The 21,329-nt window shown below is 38.8% G+C and overlaps 7 protein-coding genes across 7 annotated transcripts; 4 read left to right on the top strand and 3 right to left on the bottom strand.

The window, feature by feature from the left end:
- Nucleotides 1–2,734: 2,734 nt before the first annotated feature.
- SAPINGB_P004017 (uncharacterized protein) lies at nt 2,735–4,370 on the top strand (the record flags this gene model as incomplete). The annotated part of the gene is made up of 3 exons (XM_031998732.1): nt 2,735–2,951; nt 3,006–3,765; nt 3,845–4,370. 3 exons carry the CDS (start codon nt 2,735–2,737, stop codon nt 4,368–4,370), a joined length of 1,503 nt encoding a protein of 500 aa, XP_031854623.1.
- Nucleotides 4,371–5,954: 1,584 nt separating this feature from the next.
- Nucleotides 5,955–9,242, bottom strand: SAPINGB_P004016 (uncharacterized protein; the record flags this gene model as incomplete). Its single annotated transcript, XM_031998731.1, has 2 exons — nt 5,955–7,554; nt 7,615–9,242. 2 exons carry the CDS (start codon nt 9,240–9,242, stop codon nt 5,955–5,957), a joined length of 3,228 nt encoding a protein of 1,075 aa, XP_031854622.1.
- Nucleotides 9,243–10,424: 1,182 nt separating this feature from the next.
- On the bottom strand, nt 10,425–11,603 carry SAPINGB_P004015 (uncharacterized protein; the record flags this gene model as incomplete). Its single annotated transcript, XM_031998730.1, has 2 exons — nt 10,425–11,485; nt 11,579–11,603. The coding sequence occupies 2 exons, from the start codon at nt 11,601–11,603 to the stop codon at nt 10,425–10,427; spliced, it is 1,086 nt and encodes a 361-aa protein (XP_031854621.1).
- Nucleotides 11,604–12,217: 614 nt separating this feature from the next.
- SAPINGB_P004014 (uncharacterized protein) lies at nt 12,218–13,525 on the top strand (the record flags this gene model as incomplete). Its single annotated transcript, XM_031998729.1, has 1 exon — nt 12,218–13,525. The coding sequence occupies one exon, from the start codon at nt 12,218–12,220 to the stop codon at nt 13,523–13,525; it is 1,308 nt and encodes a 435-aa protein (XP_031854620.1).
- A 102-nt stretch (nt 13,526–13,627) lies between these two features.
- On the bottom strand, nt 13,628–14,031 carry SAPINGB_P004013 (uncharacterized protein; the record flags this gene model as incomplete). Its single annotated transcript, XM_031998728.1, has 2 exons — nt 13,628–13,834; nt 13,915–14,031. 2 exons carry the CDS (start codon nt 14,029–14,031, stop codon nt 13,628–13,630), a joined length of 324 nt encoding a protein of 107 aa, XP_031854619.1.
- A 324-nt stretch (nt 14,032–14,355) lies between these two features.
- SAPINGB_P004012 (uncharacterized protein) lies at nt 14,356–16,137 on the top strand (the record flags this gene model as incomplete). Its single annotated transcript, XM_031998727.1, has 1 exon — nt 14,356–16,137. One exon carries the CDS (start codon nt 14,356–14,358, stop codon nt 16,135–16,137), a length of 1,782 nt encoding a protein of 593 aa, XP_031854618.1.
- A 676-nt stretch (nt 16,138–16,813) lies between these two features.
- On the top strand, nt 16,814–21,118 carry SAPINGB_P004011 (uncharacterized protein; the record flags this gene model as incomplete). Its single annotated transcript, XM_031998726.1, has 1 exon — nt 16,814–21,118. The coding sequence occupies one exon, from the start codon at nt 16,814–16,816 to the stop codon at nt 21,116–21,118; it is 4,305 nt and encodes a 1,434-aa protein (XP_031854617.1).
- Between the last annotated feature and the right edge of the window lie 211 nt (nt 21,119–21,329).

Genomic DNA, 21,329 nt, shown 5'->3' with positions numbered 1-21,329 from the left:
CAATAAATGTATACCTAAGCCTCTGAATTGCTTTGATCTTTAACAAATTGCATAATTCTGACAAATTTCAGATGTCAATTTTCTTTTTCTTTTTTCTTTTTTTTCTTTTCCAGTTTAATACTGCACTGCATAACTAAACACGCATGCGCTTCGTAGAACCTCTTCTTTTCTTCATTCTTATTCCTATTCTTTTACAAAAACTCCTGCTGCTGCCTTACTTTCATTCTGTTTTAGATTTTCTTTCTCCATTCTTTCTCCACTAACGGATTTATGATCCGCTGAGGTATAGAACCTTCCATGGTTTATTGGTAATTTTTTGTGTAACCCTAGTGTCTTTTCACGCCTTTTTTCATAAATTATTACGATGACGTTTGTTCCAGCATTAAAAGAAAAAAAAACTATAAAAAAAGTAATGAAAAACAAGCAAACAAGTTTGTTTGCAAGAAATCGGAGTGATAAAATGCATGGAAAAAAGTGATCATAAAATATTTTCCATATTGTTTAAATCGATTTCAAAACAAAACTCATTTAGCTCATCAATACCTCAACCTATTATTTGTTATTGCCTTAATCTTTTAAGTGATATTTTAAAGCAAATAGCAAACATGTGGCATACTTTTCCAGTTTTATGTCATCGTGGCAAATGCAGCAAAAGATGAAATAGCCTTCAAATTTTCTTACAAGTTAACTGTTTTTAGTTATAACATAATGATAATATATATATATATTATTATTGTTATTTTTGTCTGCCTGTTCTGGAGCAGAATATAATGAATTACAACCCCAAGATAAGTTGGGTGGTTTCATCTCCCTTGGCATTAATGATAAAAGCAAACTACTTTATTGAATAAAACATTAAGTAATCACTTTATTTGAAAGAAATTTACTAAAATTGTTATTTCATAAAAAAAAATTAACTTTTTAAACAGTTTTGCTTACTAGGATTTATAAAAATTCTGAGCCCTTGTTTCTTTTGTTCTGTTTGCACCTTTTATTATACACAGTACATGTGTATTGCGCACTAATACCTGTAGATCTTTTTTTTTCTATCGATATATTCCGCGTTATAAAATTTGAATAAAAAGCCTTTAACACAGGTCTTAAGAAAAAGACAAATCCACAATGCGAGCTCCCTCATTCAGATCTGCGCTTTTCTTTGAAGAATAAAAATGTGGGAAAAAGAAATTAATCTTATTTTTTTTTCCCCTTGTGTTTGAATGAGAATAAATTTGTTGTAACCTATATTTTGTGCTTGAAAAAATGAGGAACTTTCATTATGAATAGTTTCGTTTTTTTAATCAACTATGCAACTGGTTAGTTTTAGTTATAACTATTCAAATATATCATTCAATAAAATTAATGATGAATAATTGACAAACATTATGTTCAATAAATGTTAAATAAGACTAAAATATTAATTATTTGTATTCTAAATGATTATTGAGAAAAAAATCAAGCATATCTGAGCGATGATTTATTAAGCTTGCTTATTTTTATTTCTTTTTTTTTAGATGCACAGAATCCCGACGTTAAAACATTGCAACTGTAAATTCATAAAAAAACTCGGTAAAGGTTCAAAATTAAACTGTTATTTCTAAAAGAAAAGAAAATGTAATAACTAAAATATTTAAGAAACTATTAATATTAATAGTATATATATATATATATTTCAATAACAATAATATTCAATTTTGAATTCTGAATAAAAAAATGAAAAAAATGAAAAAAGAAAACTGAATATTAAGCAAAAAAATATGTGCTCTCATAAAAAAATAATTACGTATTTTTTTTATTAAATGTACCAAAGAAATTCTAGGCTAAAAGATCGTTTCTAAAGTGAATTAGTTTTAAGATAGATTTCAGTAGTATCATTTTCTTTGAAGATCTCGGGTTATTTATTTGCTGTAAATGAAGTATCATTTAAATTCCCTTCTGTAATAGATTGGTTTCTTAATGAATTGTTATTTAGTTGAACTAAATTGAAAAATTTTCACTGTTTAAAAATTACTTTATTATTTCGGTAAATCATTGATTTTGACAACTATTTCTAGTTTAGTTAATCAAATGTCTTGGACTTTTCATCTATCCATATGTTTTTGATTTTTCCTTCAACAATTTTTCTTGTATGTCTTATATTTTCATTATTAAAACTGTAGTTATTTCAAAGTAAAAAAAAAAACTCAATCGTTATGATTTCATTGAAGGCGTAAACATTGTGCTGCTGCTAATTTTGATGCTCTCTGCCAAAGTTACAATAAAACAACTTAAATTGTACAATATTAGAAGCTTTTCAGTTGGATAATTTTATGGTAACTATCTATGCCAGATGCTATTAAAAACAATCAATTTTTTTTAAAAAAAAAAAGGGTTGGAGTTGTTAAAACTAACCTTTGAGACTGTGTGGCTTTCTTAAACATGGGTCTAAGAGCTTAATGAAAAGAAGGTTGGATAATAACAGCTTTGTCAAGTTTAGTTTTTTTTTTTTTTTTGAACGCAATTTTTTCTAATAATAAAATGAATATATTTCTGGGCTTTTGAAAAACCATTTAAATGGACCAATTTTTGTTAGATTCGTGACTTTTTTTTCTTCTTCTTCTTCTTCTTTTTTTCATCACAGTCTTTTCAGTTTTATTCAATCCTTACTTTTCGTCTTTAAAAAAATACTATAAACTATTTCTTCTGTTTATTTTATTTACTCAACAGTAGTTAATTAATTCCTTTAAACTAAAAAAAAATGAAATTTAACAACGCTCTTTACCTTATGTTTGTTGCTTCAGCTGTGGCTGCTCCAATTGCCGCTCCAGTTGCTGGAAATACCTCCTCAGGAACTTTAAAGTCTGGTACTAGTTCCTTGGGATCAATTTCCGGATCAACAGGCTCTAAAACTGGAACTACCGGTTCTACGGGTTCTACGGGTTCTACGGGTTCTACGGGTTCTACGGGTTCTACGGGTTCTACGGGTTCTACGGGTTCTACAGGTTGAACAAGTTCCACTAGTACTACAGGAGCTCCTGCAACTACTACTAGCTCTGGGATTGCAACTAGTACTTCAACCGGTACCTCTGGTTCAAGTAGATCGACTGGAACCTCTGGTTCTACCACCATCAACAATGTGACTGGTGGTAACGGTACTGGTGGCAATGCTTCAGGCACTGGAAGCACTGGTGGCACCGGTATTGGCGGTTCTGCATCTTCTGGAGTTACCAACTCTGGTTCGGGCACTGGAAATTCGGGCACTGTTTCTAGTTCGACTGGTACTACAAGTGGTTCAACTGGATCTAATACCAACTCAAAAGGCTCTTCAACCGGTTCTACTGGGTCTACTGGGTCTACTGGGTCTACTGGGTCTACTGGGTCTACTGGGTCTTCTGGGTCTACTGGGTCTTCTGGGTCTACTGGGTCTACCCGCTCCAATACGAATAGTTCAACTAACGGATCAAGTGGCACTGGCAGTGGTTCGACTGGCTCAACTACTGGTTCAACTGGTTCAACTGGTTCAAATTCGAGTTCTGGCTCTGGCTCTACTTCCTCTGGCTCTGGTTCTGGCACTGGCTCTGGCTATGGCTCTGGCTCTACTTCCTCTGGCTCCAAAACGGGTTCAAAAACTGGATCTACTGGTGCTACTGGTGCTACTGGTACCACAGGCTCTACCACAGGTACAGCCACGAGTTCTACCACTGGCTCTTCCACTGGCTCTTCCACTGGCTCTTCCACTGGCTCTTCCACTGGCTCTTCCACTGGCTCTTCCACTGGCTCTTCCAAATGGTTCTAATGGTTCTAATGGTTCTAATGGTTCTAATGGTTCTAATGATTCAACTGGCTCGTCGGGCTCATCTGGATCTAGCAGCTCCAATAAGGGAAGTTCCTCTGGTTCCAAAACTGGAACTTCTAGTGGCTCTTCAGGTGCAACTGCTACTACAGGATCTGGTGCAACTACTACTAGCAGTGGTTCAGGTTCTAGTACATCTAGCGGTTCGACAAGCTCTACTGGTTCTAGCGGTTCAACTGGTTCCAATACTGGCTCAACTGGCACCAATACTTCCACAGGTTCAGCCTCAAGTGCTACAAGTACTACCAACAAGGCGACTGGTGGTTCGGGTACCGGCGGTTCTGGGGGGTCTGCCACTGGGGGGTCTGCAAGCAGCAAAAGCAGTAGCATTCCGTCGTCGTCATCATTTTCTAGTGCTACAGGAGGGAATGGGACTGGAGGGTCAGCAACAGGTGGGTCTGGAGGGTCAGCAACTGGAGGTTCGGCAAAAACTACGGGAAGCGGAACAGCAACAGGAGGAAACGGGTCTGGAGGATCTGGGGGATCAGCAGTTGCAGGATCTGGAGGGTCTGGTACTGGAGGAAATGCAAAGAGCACTTAAGAAGGTGGTATGGGTACAATACTTGGTATTTTAAAAGAGAGATATGATTTATTTATTGAGAATATATATTTTTTTGTACTGCTGGACAGAACAATGTAAAAAAAAAAAAAAAAATTTAAAAATATATGTTAAAAGTTTGTTGCATCTGTATTTTACTTCATCCTCAAATTTTGAGGCTTTGTTGGGTTGAGGAAAAGTTGGGGTATTCAAATTGAGAAAAAAAAATGATATGTTATAGTTAATTCAATTGATTTAAATTTGAATCCTTATATTAGTGTACCTTTATAAAAAGAGATTTTATATTTTGTTGTAAGAAATAAAATAATTTGTGTGGGTGATATAAATGAATTTCCTGCAAAAAAAAAAAAAAAAAAATTTAATCCATGTTAAAAAAAATGATTTACACAAAATTTTAATTTTTTTTTTTACTTTTTCAGTTAAGTTTTATCGATATGTTTCTTTTAGTAAAAAACTTAATTACTAAGAAAAATGAAACGATTATTTCATAGAGCATATAAAAGGGGATTTCTTTTTTGACTTAAAGAAAATTATAAAGAGATTTTAAAAGAGTAAAATTTATTTGATACGGTAATAATAAATTATAATAATTTATTATTCAAAAGTTGGTAAAGTTGATAAAGTTAAAAAAAAAAAAAAATAAATAATTTAATTACAAATTGTCACATGATTTGTACTTTATAAAGTAATTACTTTGTTTTTTTTTTTCTCTCTCTTTTGTTTCATTTTTTTTTATTATTTTTTTGAACGAGGAAATCGCTTTGCGTTACTTTTTAAAGAGTTTGGAAAGGAGGGTATGTGTTTATGTTTATGTTTGTGTGTGTCTTATTTTCTGTTCTTTTTTAGCACAATAGGATATATCCAGGCGTTGGTAGAATTACACACAACAAAAAAATAAAATAATAACAAAAGTGGTAACAAAGTGGTTACGACTTGACCACTACGAGTTGTAACTTTTTTTTTTTTTTTGAAAAGAGAATTCGCATGGTCAAGAAGGAAAATATGGACCATGAAGGTGAGTGAATTTTATTTTTTTGAAGGGTGATGCAGGAATTCCATTAATTTGATTAAAAAGTACGACGCATTTTATATATATAAGTATATATAGGTATATATATATATATACATATATATACATATATATACATATATATACATTGCAAGTTATTTTAACAACCTTTGTTTGATGGAAGTAAATTGTTTTGTCAATTCAATCGAGCATTGACTGGTTTTTTTCTTAGTAGCGAATGATGATGACCTGGCACTTGTTCAAATTTGAGGAAGTGGCTAAAGTAGATAGAATAAAATTTGGCTTCGTATTCATTTTTTTTTTTTTTGAATACAAAAAAACACCTCGAGTGAAAAAAAAAATAGATTATCCATTTTTTGAATATAATATTCATTTTGTTTAAAAAAAATCTAAATCCAAATTCATATAAAGATAATAATACATTTATTTTTTTTTATTTTTTTTAATATTTATTTATTTAAATGTAAAAAAAAAAATATATTTTTTACAATACTCAAAAACTAACAATAAAATAACAACAATTAGAGAAATAATTTTTACAAATCAGCTCTTGGTAACAAAAAATCCATAAGAGCATCCTTCCCCTTGAGTTTCAACAGTTTTTGAATGGCAATCAAATGGGTTCGTTCTTCTGGAGACATATATCCGTCCAAAGTCACAGAAAAGTCGTAGCCAGCACTGTTGTTGCCACCACTATTATTACTGCCATCATTGTTTGAAGAAGAAGATCCACCAGATCTCAATCTCGAAGAAACACGACTTGCTGTTGGTTCTGGACTAGCAGAAATCTCATTGCGCAAGCTAGACCCTGTGCGTCGGGTATTATAGCGACCTTCTTCAGCTGCTGCGTGAATCTTATTGTTTGCAATTTGAGACGCACGCCGAGATCCAGTAGTAGCCTTACGTAACATGGAGCCTGATAATGAGCCGCCACCATTATTACTACTGCCACCACCACTACCACCACTGTGCAAATTCCCATTCCCATGAGATGGTGCATCTTTGACAAGAAGTTCGCCCAGATCATCAGAGTTACCAAGCGCAGCATCAATCAAAATCTCAAGCTGCTTGCGCGCCGTGGCTGTTGCCTCATCTGGGCTATCCTTGGCCTGCAAGTAGCACAGGTTACGGACTCCCTCTCGGACATTGTTTTCACGCGTCGCAAGCTCGTCAAGAGCCAATAAAATGTCGGAATTGTGAGTATCTTGGTAAGGCTCTGCGTTGCGCTCATGAACAGCTTGAATAAAGTCAAGTTTGACACCACGTTCTGGGATGCGATACACGACACCATTTTGAGTAATAGGCTTCAAAATAGAGTTTGGCACAGGAGCAGAAATACCCGTGGGGGTATCATAATAGTCATTTAGAGGTACGCTACGCGCAAATTGCTCATTAAGCTCTTCATCCGAAGAGTTGAGGACGTCAATGTTGCCGTCATTTTTGAAGCCGCGACGGAGAGCGGTATCCAGGATTTTGGCTGTTTTGGGTTTCCGTCGCTTTTTATAGGCGTGATCTGCATGGTTGGGGCATTTCCATTTTGTGCCAATGGTTTTGACTGTGGGGAGAGGTGGATTCAAGCAATCAAGATGCCAGTTGAGAGAGCAATAATCGCAGCGCGCAATGGGGCCTCCAGTTAAAGATGATTTTTTGCACTTGTAGCAGAAAATAGGGTTACCATTCTTGTCAGTAAGGCGATATGGGTCTTCCTCAACAAAGCCTGAACGGGTACCTTTAAAGACTTTAGTGTCAGAATCCATGTATTCTCCGAGTTCATTTGAGGAGACCCCCTCAAATCGGGAGCGAATTTTCTTTGGCAAGACAAACTGGATTGGGTTGCGTCTGTCTAGCTGGTATAAAAGTTGGGAAAACAAGCCGCGTTTGTATTGTCTTGGTGGGTTTTGTTTGGCTACGCATTCCTTGCAAAACCATGCACCTTCTGGAAGCATGCTTTCGTCCAATGGTGGGTCAACACAGCTAAAGTGGAAAGATTTGGGGCACCCTTCACAGCACAGAAAACGGCCAGCACCATGGCAAGTTGCACAAAAGTCATCATTTGCAGCAGCCTCATCAACCTCATGATGTTGGCGAGTTCTTGTGTGGATGGATGTAGGATGATCTGGAGTCATTCTTTCATCGCTAAAAATGTTAGATATAAATTTATAAATTTATATTTTTTTGTTAGTGTATTCAACTTACCCTGCATTCTTTCTTCGTTTATTTGGACGTTTCCCCTTGAGAATATCTTCGGCCTGTCGTTTTAATGGAGAAGATAACAAAGTTAAATCAACATCTGAATGGGTATGATGAATGCCACTGCCATCTTCAAGAGATGAACCTGGCGGGGGTGTTCCTGTAGGTAAATGTGAATCTGCAGAATCATCAGCATTGTTTGCATTAATAAGATCTGGATTATTGGTCGTGGTGGTATTGTTATTATTATTATCATCATTATTAGTCAGCTGATTGTTGTTTATGATGTTGTTGTTATTGTTGTTGCTGGTACTTTCGTGATTATCGTGGCTGAGATTGGGGCTTGTTTGTGAGGGTTCAAAGTAATCATTGTTGATATTTTGATCTTTATTTCTGGATGTAGATGTTGTTGTTTGTGATTTGGTTTTATTGTTATTTTCATTATCCTCAAGATCTTGTGCAGACATAGTCTTCTTTTTATTATATTTTGAAGCAATGGGATCTGATTTTGCAGAGCTTCTGACAAAACTACCATTTGTGAGGCTTTCAGTAAAGTTTGTTTTGAGCTTGACAATGAGTTTTGATCTTCTAGATGAAATGTAATTTTTGTACAAATTTGAGGGAGATTTTGGTTCAGAAGGTGGCGAAGATTCAACATCATTTGACTGCAAATTTGAAGAAGTAGAAGAAGAAGAAGAAGAAGAAGAAGAAGAAGAAGAAGAAGAAGAAGGAGGAGGAGGTTGCACATTATTCTCCTGATTATTGGTTGAGGGTGTTGGTGAAGTGCTGACTGGTGGTGGAGTCAGATCTAAGCCTGCAGGACCTGATTTGGGTGGCGGTTGTGAATTTGTATTAGTTGTTGTATTGGAATTATTAGGCTCAGAAGAAGACCAGGAAGAAGAAGAGTTTTCGACACCAACCTTTAAAGAAAAGGGGATATATTGTTGATATTCATACAATTCCAAGTTTTCCGATTCAGGATCTCCTGAGTTGTTTAAATCAGTGCTTGCTATTGAATTGTTGAGAGCTGTTGGGGGCAAAGCAAAAGATTTGAATGGGGCAGCCTTGTCAGCAGCAGCAGTAATAGTAGTAGTAGTAGTAGTAGTAGCAGCAGCAACAGCGGTTGAGGAAGAAGAAGAGGCATTTGAGATTTGATTCAAGGCAATGCCATTTGAAGAAGAGCCATTGGGTCCGGATCCTTGTTGTTTTTTGCCACGTTGATGGGCGTTTGGTTTTTTAATCTTGGGTAAGAGTTTTTGAGGCGGGGGCGCGTCAAGAGGGTAGCCGGTGGAAGAAGGAGTAAGCTGTGCAATTTCGGGCTCCATCCAAAGATCCGGAAGGTCGTCATAAGAAAGGAAAACAGTGTTATGGTGACGCATGTTGCGATTAGAAGAAGAAGAAGAAGACGACGAAGAAGAAGAAGAAGAAGGTTTTTGAATTCCAGATGAAGATGATGTTGATTTTGACGATGATGATGATGATGATGATGATGATGTTGATGTTGATGTTGATGTTGATGTTGATGAGTTTGGGGGGGATGGTAAAATGGGTCTAAAAGTAGAAGAAGCTGAACCAGGAATAGAAGAAGGGATTATCATAGATTCTGATGCAGATGCTAAGTTTTCTCTATCCATTCGTAGGAAAGAAGAAAAAAGAATAGTTTTAAAGTTGATCTTGTTACTAAATGTTTTTTTTTTTTAAAAAAAAAATTTAATAATAATAAAAAAAAAAAAAAAAAAAAACGCGCTTAAAAAAAAAAAAATTAAAAATTAAAATAAAATTTGGTGGTGATGATGATGAAAGATGATGATGATGAAGATGCTGATGATTATTATTATTATTATTATGGTGATAGTATATTTTGGAAAATAAAAATTAAAAACAAAAACAAAAAAATTAAATTTTGGTAGCAGTGAGAAAAAAAAATAAAAATAAAAATAAAAATAAAAATAAAAAATTTAAAAAAAAAAAAAAATAAAAAAAATGACAGAAAGCGGCCAAGCTGTTATTTTTTTATTTTTATTTTATTTTATTATTTTTTTATTTTAATAATAATATATATACAAAACGGCTTTATCGGAAGTGAAAAAAATAAAATAAAATAAAATAAAATAAAACAATTGAATTTTTTTTAAGCTTTTAGTTAACTGAATATTTAAGTTATATTTCAAAAAATAAATAAAAACTCTCTTTTTATGAATTTTTTATATAAAACTTTTGGAGGTTTATTATAATATAAAAAATAAAATAAAATAAAATAAAATAAAATAAAAATAAAGGAGGAGGAGGAGGAGGAGGAGGAGGGGGAGGTATTGTTAGTGGGAAAAAAAAAAAAAAAAAAAAACTTCTTTTGGTAGTAAACAAGTAAACAAACAAAACAAAACAAAACAAAACTAAACAAAATTAAATTAAATTAAATTAAATTAAATTAAATTAAATTAAATAATCAAATCAACGCGTATCATCCGCCTAATAATAATTATTATTAATATTAATATTAATTATTAATATCAATTTTTTTTATTTAACTACGTAGTTAGTATTTATACTATACATTATTATAAAAATTGGAAAATATCCATTTTTTATAATTAAAAAAAAAAAAATTATTAAAAATTCAAAATGTGTCTATAGAAAAGATATAAAAAAAAAAAAAATATGGGGTATTTCTCTTCTATTCCGGTAGTTGGAGTGGAGGGATGGATTTTTTTTTTATTATTTTTTTTATTTTAAATTTTTTTTTTTTTTAAAAAATTTTTGTCATTAACAATTCATCATCATTATCATCAATATTATCATGGGTCACATAAAACTCATTACAAGGGATTGGCAATCAACTTGGCAGTCTCCTCGCTAGAAACCTTCTTCTCAGAGGTCAAAGTAGGAGTAGTAGGACCAGCAAGAATAACAGTGCCCTCAGGAGTAATGGCAAAAGTGGTAAAGAACTGAGCAACAACAGCATCAGGCTTCTCCTCAACAACATCATAAGCAATCAACAAGTTGTGGGAAACACATTCCTTAAGACCAAGACGAGCCTTGCGAATGTCAGCAGTCTCACGGAGAGTATAAGGGAAAGCACCAGCCTTCTTGTTAATCTCGGTATAAATGTTACGCGAAGATTGGAGCTTAAGCTGATAGGTAATTCCGCCCTTGCGGTAAATGGTGGTGGGGATCTCACCCTGGCGAACCTTGCCCTCACCAGAAGAAACCAAAATGTCAAGACCGTAAATCTCATTCTCAGCAAAAGTCTGGGTCTTAAAGTTACGCTTCTGGCTCTCAGTGGGGTTAAGAATAATCTCCTTATCACCCTCAACATTGTTGTGGAGCTGCTGGTGAGAAAGCATGCCCTCGAGAGCAGTGCAGCCAAAGTCCTTAACAACTTCGTCAACAATCTTGGTAACATCCCAGTTCTTGTTACCAGGCTTGATGGTACCAATGGCAGCCTGAGAAGCATTCCAAGCAGCAGCAATGGCATCAGCAGCCTTGGAGTCAACCTTACCATCGGCAGTGGGGATAACAATGGTGTCAGCAACAACACTGCCAAAGCCATCAATCTGGGCACCAAGAGTAATCTTGACAACATCACCAGCCTTGAGGGTAATCTCAGCCTCCTTGTCAGTCTTAAGAGGTGAAAGGTGAGCAACAATGTTGTTGGGAGAAACAGAAGTGGGGAAAGCAACAGCCTTGGGGATCTTGGAGTCTTCAGTGTAGACCTTGGCAAGTTCATCAACAATGAACTTGTCACCGGCAACAGTCAGATCAATGATCTTAGCGCCCTCAACGGCAAGAGACTTGACATGGGCCAAAGCAGCATTGGCAATGACACCAGCAGCCTTGTACTTGGCCAGAGTCTCAGGGTTCTTGAGAGTGCGGTCGACTATTGATTGCTTAGTTAGAACAAATGGATGTATGGATGGATGAATGAATGAATGGATCATTATTGGGATAAAACTATGTAAATACTACTTACCTTCCTTAACAGCGGGCTTGGCCATTTTGAATTATGATAGATTGAGTTGAATGGATTGAGTTTATAAAGTAAAGTGGATTTCAAAGGTTCCTTTTTAAAAGAATCAAATGGATGGAAAGAAAAAGATTAAAAAAAAATGAAAACCTTTTTTTTTTTTGCGATGTAAAAAAAATTTTTTTTTTGTTCTTTCTTAGTTCTCAATGAGTTTCCATCACCACCACCACCACCATTTCATTTTTTTTAAAAAAATTCCCTAACCCTTTATATCAATGTTCAATTCTGTACATTGACATTATTTTAAAAAAATATATTTTTTTAATTTAATTTTTTAATTTTTTAATTTTTTAATTTTTTAATTTTTTAATTTTTTAATTTTTTTAAAAAAAGATTCTCTGGCTTTTCGCTTCAAACTTCTTTGGGTTCCCAAAATGACTCTTCAATCCTCCTTTTTTATTTTTTTTTTTATTGGAAATTTTTCAACATTTCATTCATATAAAAAGCCGCCATTCCCCCTCCCATCTTTCAGTTTTTAACTTCTCCCCAATATCTTTCATCCCAATTCAATTCTCTCTCATACTTAAAAAAAAAAAAAAAAAAATGCTCTCAAGTACTTTCAAACAAGCTTCCCGGGCTCTGCAAATGGCCCGCTCCTTCTCAACAACCGTTCGTCTCGCAGCTTCTGATAAATCTCGTTTCGTCCCCACCTCCGGCGTCTACCCAAAGGGCTTCCGTGTCGGCGGCTATTACTCAGGTGTTAAAAAGCGCCCAGAACTTCTCGACCTTGCTGCCATTGTCTCTGATACCCCAGCCGCTGCCTCTGCTGTCTTTACTACCAATGTCTTCAAGGCTGCCCCAGTCCAAATCTCTAAAAAGGTCCTCGATGAAACTCATGGCGAAGGCATCAATGCCATCATCATCAATAGTGGCTGCGCAAACGCAGTCACCGGTGAAGGTGGTCTCGAAGACGCAACAACCATGGTCCAACTCGTTGACAAAACCCTCAACAAAACTGCTCCCTCTGGTGTCCTTGCAAACACCCTGGTCATGTCCACTGGTGTCATTGGCCAGCGCCTTAAAATGGACAAAATCGAGGCAGGTATCCCAGAGCTCTTGACCAAACACTTGGGCTCCGACCACGAATCTTGGATCCGAGGTGCAAAGGCTATTTGCACTACTGATACCTTCCCCAAGCTTGTCTCCAAGGAGTTCTCAATTGGCTCTAATACCTACCGCATTGCTGGTCTTGCCAAGGGTGCCGGTATGATTCACCCCAACATGGCCACCCTTCTTGGCTTTTTCGTCACTGACGCTGCCGTTGAGCCTGCTGCATTGAAGTCCATCCTCAAGTACGCTGCTGACCGTTCCTTCAATGCCATTTCTGTTGATGGCGACACCTCCACCAATGATACCATTGCTGCGCTTGCCAATGGTGCTGCCGGTGGCCCCATCATCGCCGAGGGCTCCGAGGGCTACGAAATTCTTCGTGATGCCATTACTTCTTTTGCCATTTCTCTGGCTCAACTTGTTGTTCGCGACGGTGAGGGTGCCACCAAGTTCATTACCATTAAAATTGAGGATGCTAAGACCTTTGAGGAGGCTAAAAAGGTGGCTTCTACTATCGCCACCTCTCCTCTAGTCAAGACTGCCATGTTTGGTAAGGATGCCAACTGGGGTCGTATTCTCTGTGCCACCGGTTATGCCGGTGTTGAAGTTGATCCTACCAAGACTAACGTTTCCTTTGTTCCCAATGACGGTTCTGCTGAACTTAAGCTTCTTGTCAATGGTGAGCCCGAAAATGTCGATGAAGCCCGTGCCAGTCAGCTTCTTGATGAAGAGGATGTCAACATTCGTGTTTCTCTGGGCACTGGTGGTGGCCACTCCACTGAATTCTGGACATGCGACTTTTCTCACGAGTACGTTACCATCAACGGTGACTACAGAACCTAAGATTTGAGATATGTAAACATAAAATGTAGATTAACTATTATTAAAACTAGAAAAAAAAAGTTATTTGACCGACCTGCAGCTTCGTTTTATTTTTTTTTTTTTTTAATTCTTGTCATCATCTTCCTTCATTTTTACCTTGATGAAAATAGCCGAACTCATGGAAAATATCCGGTCTTGTTCATTTAAGCCGGCCTTCTTTTTAGTCTGAGACCCTTTAATATAATTATCAAACCCCTTTACAACATTTCCTGCAGTTGTATCTTCCAAATATACACCTTCTGCTTTATATATTTGCTCTTCCAGCGCGTTCTGTTAAAAAGTTAGATACATGTGAAATTTTAAGATTTTCTTTTTTTTTTTTTTTTTTGTGCATTACCACCAACACATACCAAGTTCTTATCCAAAGCACGCTTTTTCGTAATAAGCTCACGAAGCTTACTTCTCACTTTATCATACTCTTCAACATTGACCTCATGAGTCGTCGGCTGTTCCGTATATGCAGGCATGATTTATTAGAATTTATATGATTGAGATTATTGTCAAAAAGAAAACTTTTTTTTTTGTTTTTTTTGTGGGGTTTCGTCATCGTCAAATAACGGGCACTGTATTTGTCAGAACGGAAGAAATATCGTGGAATGGCCGGGTAATATGTCACGTGTTTGATCTTATAATTTTTTTTTATCGCCGGAAAATTTTTGCTGGCAGGTTTTTTTTTTTTTTTTTTTTTTCCTTTTCCTCTTCCCTCTTTTCTTCAACAACTTTCCCAGGACGCTGCTGTAATCCGGATCGTTTTTTTATATTCATTTCCAACAGGATCAAGATATTTCAAAATGGCTGTTTCCGCTTCCAAGGCTAAGAGAGATGCCAAAAAGGCCGAAAAGGGCAAGAAGACCAAGGTCACCAAGGACGCCGCCGAAGAGGCCGCCGAGAAGATTGCTACCCTCAAGCTTCAAAAGGATAAGCACGGTCTTTCCGACCGTGTCACCACCGGTGTTCTTGCCAGTTTAGGAACCTCCCGTGACGTCAAGGTCGATGCTGTGTCCCTTGTGTTCCACGGTAAGGTTTTGATCCAGGACACCACCATCGAACTTAACTTTGGTCGCAGATATGGTCTGCTTGGTGAGAATGGTTGCGGCAAGTCCACCCTTTTGAAGGCAATTGCTGCCCGTGAATACCCTATTCCCGAACACATTGATATCTACCTGCTTAACGAGCCCGCAGAGGCTACTGAGTTTAGCGCCTTGGAGTACGTTGTTCGTGAGGCTGAGCACGAGCTCAAGCGTCTCGAGGCTCTTGTCGAGGAGATTCTGGAGGAAGAAGGCCCTGAGTCTCCTTCCCTTGATGACCTTTACGAGCGTATCGACAGTATGGATCCCAACACTTTTGAGTCCAGAGCCTCTGTCATTCTTAATGGTCTTGGCTTCAACAACAAGACTATCAAGAAGATGACCAAGGACATGTCTGGTGGTTGGCGTATGCGTGTGGCCCTTGCCAAGGCCCTTTTCGTTAAGCCCACCTTGCTTCTTCTTGACGACCCCACTGCCCATTTGGATCTCGAGGCCTGTGTCTGGCTTGAAGAGTACCTCAAGAGATTCGACCGTACCCTTGTCCTGGTTTCCCACTCTCAAGATTTCCTTAACGGTGTCTGCTCCAACATGATTGATATGCGCCAGCGCAAGCTCATTATGTACGGTGGTAACTACGACTCTTACATCAAGACCCGCACTGAACAAGAAACCAACCAGATGAAGCAGTACAACAAGCAACAGGAAGAAATTGCCCACATTAAGAAGTTCATTGCTTCCGCCGGTACCTACGCCAACTTGGTTCGTCAGGCCAAGTCCCGTCAAAAGATTCTCGACAAGATGGAGGCTGATGGTCTTATTGAGAAGGTTGTCCCTGATAAGGTTTTCTCTTTCCGCTTCCCCGATGTTGAGAAGCTTCCTCCTCCCGTTCTGTCCTTTGACGACGTTACCTTTTCATACTCTGGCAACGCAGAGGACAATCTGTATGAGAACCTCAACTTTGGTGTCGATATGGACTCTCGTATTGCCCTTGTCGGCCCTAATGGTGTTGGCAAGTCTACTCTGCTCAAGCTCATGACTGGTCAGCTCACTCCCACCTCTGGCCGTGTTTCTAGACATACCCATCTTAAGATTGGTGTTTACTCTCAGCACTCTGCTGACCAGCTCGATCTGTCCAAGTCTTCCCTTGAGTTTGTTCGCGATAAGTTTTCTAACATCTCCCAGGACTTCCAATACTGGCGTGGTCAGCTTGGCCGCTACGGTCTTACTGGTGAGGGCCAGACCGCCACTATGGCCACTCTTTCTGAGGGTCAGCGCTCGCGTGTTGTTTTTGCTCTGCTGGCTATTGAGTCTCCCAATATGATTTTGCTGGATGAACCTACCAACGGTCTTGATATCCCCACCATTGACTCGCTTGCCGATGCCATCAATGCCTTTGAGGGTGGTACCGTTGTTGTTTCGCACGATTTCCGTCTTTTGGACAAGATTGCCAAGGACATTTATGTCTGCGAGGACAAGACTGCCACCAGATGGGATGATTCCATTCTGGCATACAAGGCTAAGCTGGCCAAGAACATTATCTTGTAATTGGTTTTGTTTTGTTTTTTTTTTCTTTTACTTATCTCATGACTCTTTTTATACATTTATATGCGGTTCTTCTAGTAATGTTAGGTTTTATTTTCTCTCTTTGCTTAAACAATATTTTTCAAAGTCCAATTGTATTTCTTCCAGAGGTTTTGGTTGTAAATAAAAGATTTTTCACCAGAATAATAATATTTTTGTAATTACAACTAAAGTACTATGTGTATATATATATTTTTTTTAAAAAATTCTATTAATAGCATATTTTTGTGTGTGCATGTGTCCATTTTTTTGGACCTTTTTTTTTTTTTTTTTTTTCTTTTGCACCCCCCTTTTACTTTTAGACAAATTATCACCAACTAGGGACTTCCAAAAGCTTTTGTTGAACCCTTTTTTTTTTTATTCAAATAGAGCGTCTCAAAAGGACATGCTCTTATCTGTCAAATTAAACTTTCTTAAGTTTTTTTTTTTTTTAATTTGTGCGCAGACTGAAATCTTTGATAAAAACAAAAAAAAAAAAAAAAATTAAAATCTTGGTTATATCCAAGACGCATTATAACCATATATTCAAAGCGTTAGCTTGCATTTCATACCTAAATAAACAAACAAGTTTACTTTAAGATCATCACTATTTTCTTCAAAATCAACAACATCTACCCCCCTAATATTCACCCTTTAAAGCATGTCTGACCAAGAAACCCCTACCCGCTCTCCAAAACGCCGGGGCTCTGGCGCTCTTGACACCCTCAAGAATGCTCTGTCCATGTCCCCATCTTCTCGCCAAAAACTGTCCCTGGCCCAACTTCCAACTGGCCCAACAACATCCGAACAAGTATCACAAAAACAACAACAACAGGATCATCTTCAACTAGAAGACTACCAGTCATCTTTTGAAAACTTTGAATCCATGAGAATGTCTCCGGGAAGCCCTCATATGGCTCCTATTAATACCAACATTCCTGTAGCTGCATCGCCGCCAATTAAAACCCCTGTGTCGGCCACCTCCTCACCTTCCAAGTCCCATATTTACCCCGAGTATTCCACCTCTCCTTCCAAATCAATAAAAAGCGCAACAAGCCAATACCACACCTCACCCTCTGCTGCTGCCGCTGCTCTGGCTTCTTCCTCTAACGCCCATGTCAAGTCTGGACGCATCCGGATCGTCGATTCCCCAGCAGTTATGCCCGCTGTTCCAATGGTAGTTGGGTCTGCAGCCACCGTGGTCCCCTATGTCGCTTCTGAGGATAGCGGTGATGATGAGGCCGAAATCAGTGGCATCTCTGCTGCCGATTTAAATGACAACAACGCTGCAGAACACAGTTATTATAATTTCCAAGCTCACGATGCGGTGGCTGCTCAAAGTGCTCAGTACTACTACGGAGACGAAACTAGTTCTGCAGCAAAAAATGGAATGACTTTTTCTCCATCTCAAGACAGCATTTCCTCTAATTTTTCTGATGTGATTGAAAGCTACAATGATACTCCATCAGATGCACTTTTTCATTCTCCTACATACGCATTGACTCAAGGGAATTCAGCAGCAATTGCTCCCTTTGTGGCTTCTTCTGTTGGGGCAACTACATTTACTCATCCGGATATGCAACATTTTGAAAGCGCTGGAACCATTCAACATGGTACTCCTAGTGATTCATCTTCGTCTTATGTTCATGTTGGTAATGAACGAAGTAATTCAATCGAATCAAGTTTCCATAACTTGTCTGTTGGATCGTCTCCATCCGTTGGAACAAATACAAACCAAGAAAAGCAGCAGCAGCAGCAACAGCAACAACAAGAGCTTGAGCATGAGCATGAGCACGAACACGAGCATGACGAACTTCTCCCGGAAAGCAACTTAAGGTCAGTTCCAGATTTACTTGCAGCGCATAAGCAACGACAAAGCATGAATAATTACCAAAGCAATATAGATTATGAATTCCAACAGCACATGCAACCACATGATGAGACAGCTTATCATACTGGCCTTGAATCCCATGAAGCCTATGGCGATCAAGCATCATCCATTATGTCGGGTGAGACATCCTCATTTTATCCAGAAGACGAGCGCCTCAATGTACCAATCCCCGCTCCTGCTACTCCCAATACCAACCTTTCGCATGATCCTCAACACATTTTACAAAAATATCATCCTAAACATGGTTCCTTTGCTTCCAGCATGCACCCCCCAGTACATGGTGGGGCCGGCCATTCTTATTCTGCATCCACATCTAGCAGTGTTAGTGGTCGCCGTTACCTTAATGCCCCAGACCCTAACTCGCCAGCACGTACTTCCATCATTTCAACAGCGAGCTCTGCCATTTTAGATTCGTCAGGTGGTATTCCCAATCTTTCTGAGTCTAGTAATGTCTCACTCAATAACCTGAGTAGAAACGGTAGTGGGAGCAGTCACGGTAACATGCATAGGAGCCAGGATATGGCCATGTCAGATCCCAATGGCATCAACGACTTACATCATGATAATATGAGCATATACTCGACGGTCAGTACAGGGACCATCAAAAATGGGCTTGCTCATTCGGCAGGTGATTTGGTGGATAATGATGTAGTTGTTCCTCCTGGCGGCCATGTTGCGCCATTAAACCTGGGCGACGATGATCCAAACAATGCCGGTCAGCAGTTATTTACAAGAACCAACGAGTTGCTCATGAATCGCCAGGCTTCTGGAGGTAAGACTGGTGTTGCCACTGTGAGCGTTGAAGATAAATTCAAAAATGAGCATATTCGTGCGCCTGTTATTATTGACGACATAACAGGAGATCCATTAGTTTTCTATCCAGCTCCAATTCCTGTGCAGCTCAAGCTTCCGCCCCTGTTGTCAAAGCGCAACCAAGAGCTTCGTGCTGCAGCCATGCTTAAGGCCCGTCAAGGTGATCGCATGGTTATGCCGCGCGGTGCTGGGTTAACACGGATTTCGTCCAAGGCAATTGCCAAGAAAAACCGGCCCAAGACGTTTATGATTCCGCCTCCGCCAGTTTGGAATGTGGATCCGACTGTTATGCCTGATGCTGTTATGAAGCACAAGCGTACGACATCGTCGGGTTCGTCCATTATGCTTGACCGTCGCAGGTCGTCCAGCAGACTGAGTATGTTGACCATGGATACAGACGTGTTGCCGATTGATGGGAAATCGCATCATCGCAGAAAGTCGTCCACAGGGACCCTGGGGACCATTGTGACATCTCGACATAAACGGAAAGAGTCTCAGGGGTCCATTGGAACGGAGATTGCACGAACGGAAGAAAGCGATTTTGATTCTGATTCTGATTCTGATTCTGATTCTGATTTCGATGATGATGATGATGATGATGATGATGAGACCGATACTGAGACTGAGAGCGAAACTGAGGACAATCTTGAGGTCAAGGATGAAAACCAAGAGATGGATGGTGTGGAGAATGATGCTAATGGTGAAAATAAAATTAGGCTGGTAGTTGTTAACAAGGATGAAGTGAAGGATGAAGATGAAGAAGTTAATGAGAATAGAGAAGCTAACAATGAGGAAGTGCATTCTGAAGGCGAATTTCATCAGGATGAAGTGGAACAAGTGGAAGGTCAAGAGTTGGGCGATAGTCTAAAGAAGAAGAAAAAGAAAAAGAAGAGTAAAAAGGCTAGAAAAGCTAGAAAAGCTAGAAGAGCTAGAAAGGCTGCTGCTGCTGCTGCTGCTGCTGCTATCGCCTCTGAGGCCGAATCCGCAGTTCCTAATTCCAATGAGGAACCAATTGAAGGGGAAATTGTTGATCGTGAAGTTGTTCCTGGTGAAGAAAATGTGAAAGATGAGCCAGTTCAAGCTAGCGAAGAACAACAACTACAACAAACTGAAGACTCGGAAGACGCTGATAAGGTTATTAAACTTGACGCACTCAATGTTCCCAAGCAGCGCAAGTCAAAGCGCATGTCTACAGTGTCTAAAATCAGTTATATCGATGGAGGTCGGGACGACTGGGACGATGACTACGAAGAAGAAGAGTATGAGAGTCAAGGTGAGGAAGAAGGAGAAGATGTGGATGAGGACGACGACGATGAAGGCGAATATGATAATGGGTTTTGGCATTATCTCAATGACGAGGTGGTTAGTGATTGTGCTACTTTGCCGAGTGATGAGGAATACCAGGAAGATATGCTTGATGATGATTCTGAGACTGAGAAGAACAAGACAGAGGCTGAAAGAGAGGCTGAGCGACTTGGTATGGGCAACATGAACATTGATGATTTTGCATTTACGTCATTCAATCCCAACTCTGCGGTGACGGACCGTGGGCTTCTTGCCGGCTCGCTTTCGTATTCTAGTGGATTATACCCTGCTGTTGGAGTGCAACCGCGCTCTTTGATTGAGGAGTTGGAGATTCGCAAGGCTGAGCGTAAGGCACGGGTGCAAAAAGTGTATTATGATATCAACACGGGTAATGCGATTGCAGCGGACATGTATGGCAGACAAGCTCCAGATCCTGATCAGTTGATTCGATACCCGAACTCTGAGCATCCGTTGAATGAGCGGATGAATAAGAGTTTGCTTGAGCTACAGCAGATTGCACAGAAAGATTACCGAGGAGAACTGCAACACCGACGACGAATTCAGGATCTGAAGGATGCTGAACGACAGGCATATGTATATGGAGGGTTCAATGGATCTAAGGCGATGTTGAATCATATGGGGTTGCTGCAAGCACCAGCGAGTGAAGAGCCTGAGAATCCGAATGAGACTTTGAAGGAGCGGCGAGAGCGGTTAAAGCGGAAGAAGCAGGAGGAGCGGAGAAAGATGGAGGCATTAATGGCATCGATTGAGAGTGGAGTGTCGATGCCTGGAGAGGGAGGTATTGAAGATGATGAGGAGGAACCACCTGGAGAGACACTTGCCGAGAGACGTGCACGGATCAAGAAGAAGAAGAGGGCGGCACGTGCGGCTTTGGAGAGTAATGGAGAGCAGCAGTCGTTATTGGGGACGGAGAGTATTTTGAGCAGTGCTGCATAGAGGGAGAGAGAAGAGATTTTGAAAAAAATGTAAGGGGAAAAAAAATATATATATTTGATTTAAAAATGAAAAAAAAAAAAGATAATAATAATAATAACAGCTTTGATAAACAAATAAAAGATTTGAAAAGTATTTGATATATATTATTTCTATTCTAATATATTTGGTTTTTATATTTATTAATTGTATATATAGATATAAAGCTCTTTTT

This window comes from Magnusiomyces paraingens (genome assembly GCF_902498895.1).
Source record: "Magnusiomyces paraingens strain CBS 517.90 genome assembly, contig: contig3, whole genome shotgun sequence".
In the NCBI taxonomy this organism is placed as follows: Eukaryota; Fungi; Ascomycota; class Dipodascomycetes; order Dipodascales; family Dipodascaceae; genus Magnusiomyces; species Magnusiomyces paraingens.
Note: the sequence above shows the minus strand (reverse complement) of the source record. Positions and strands in the feature narration are given on the sequence as shown.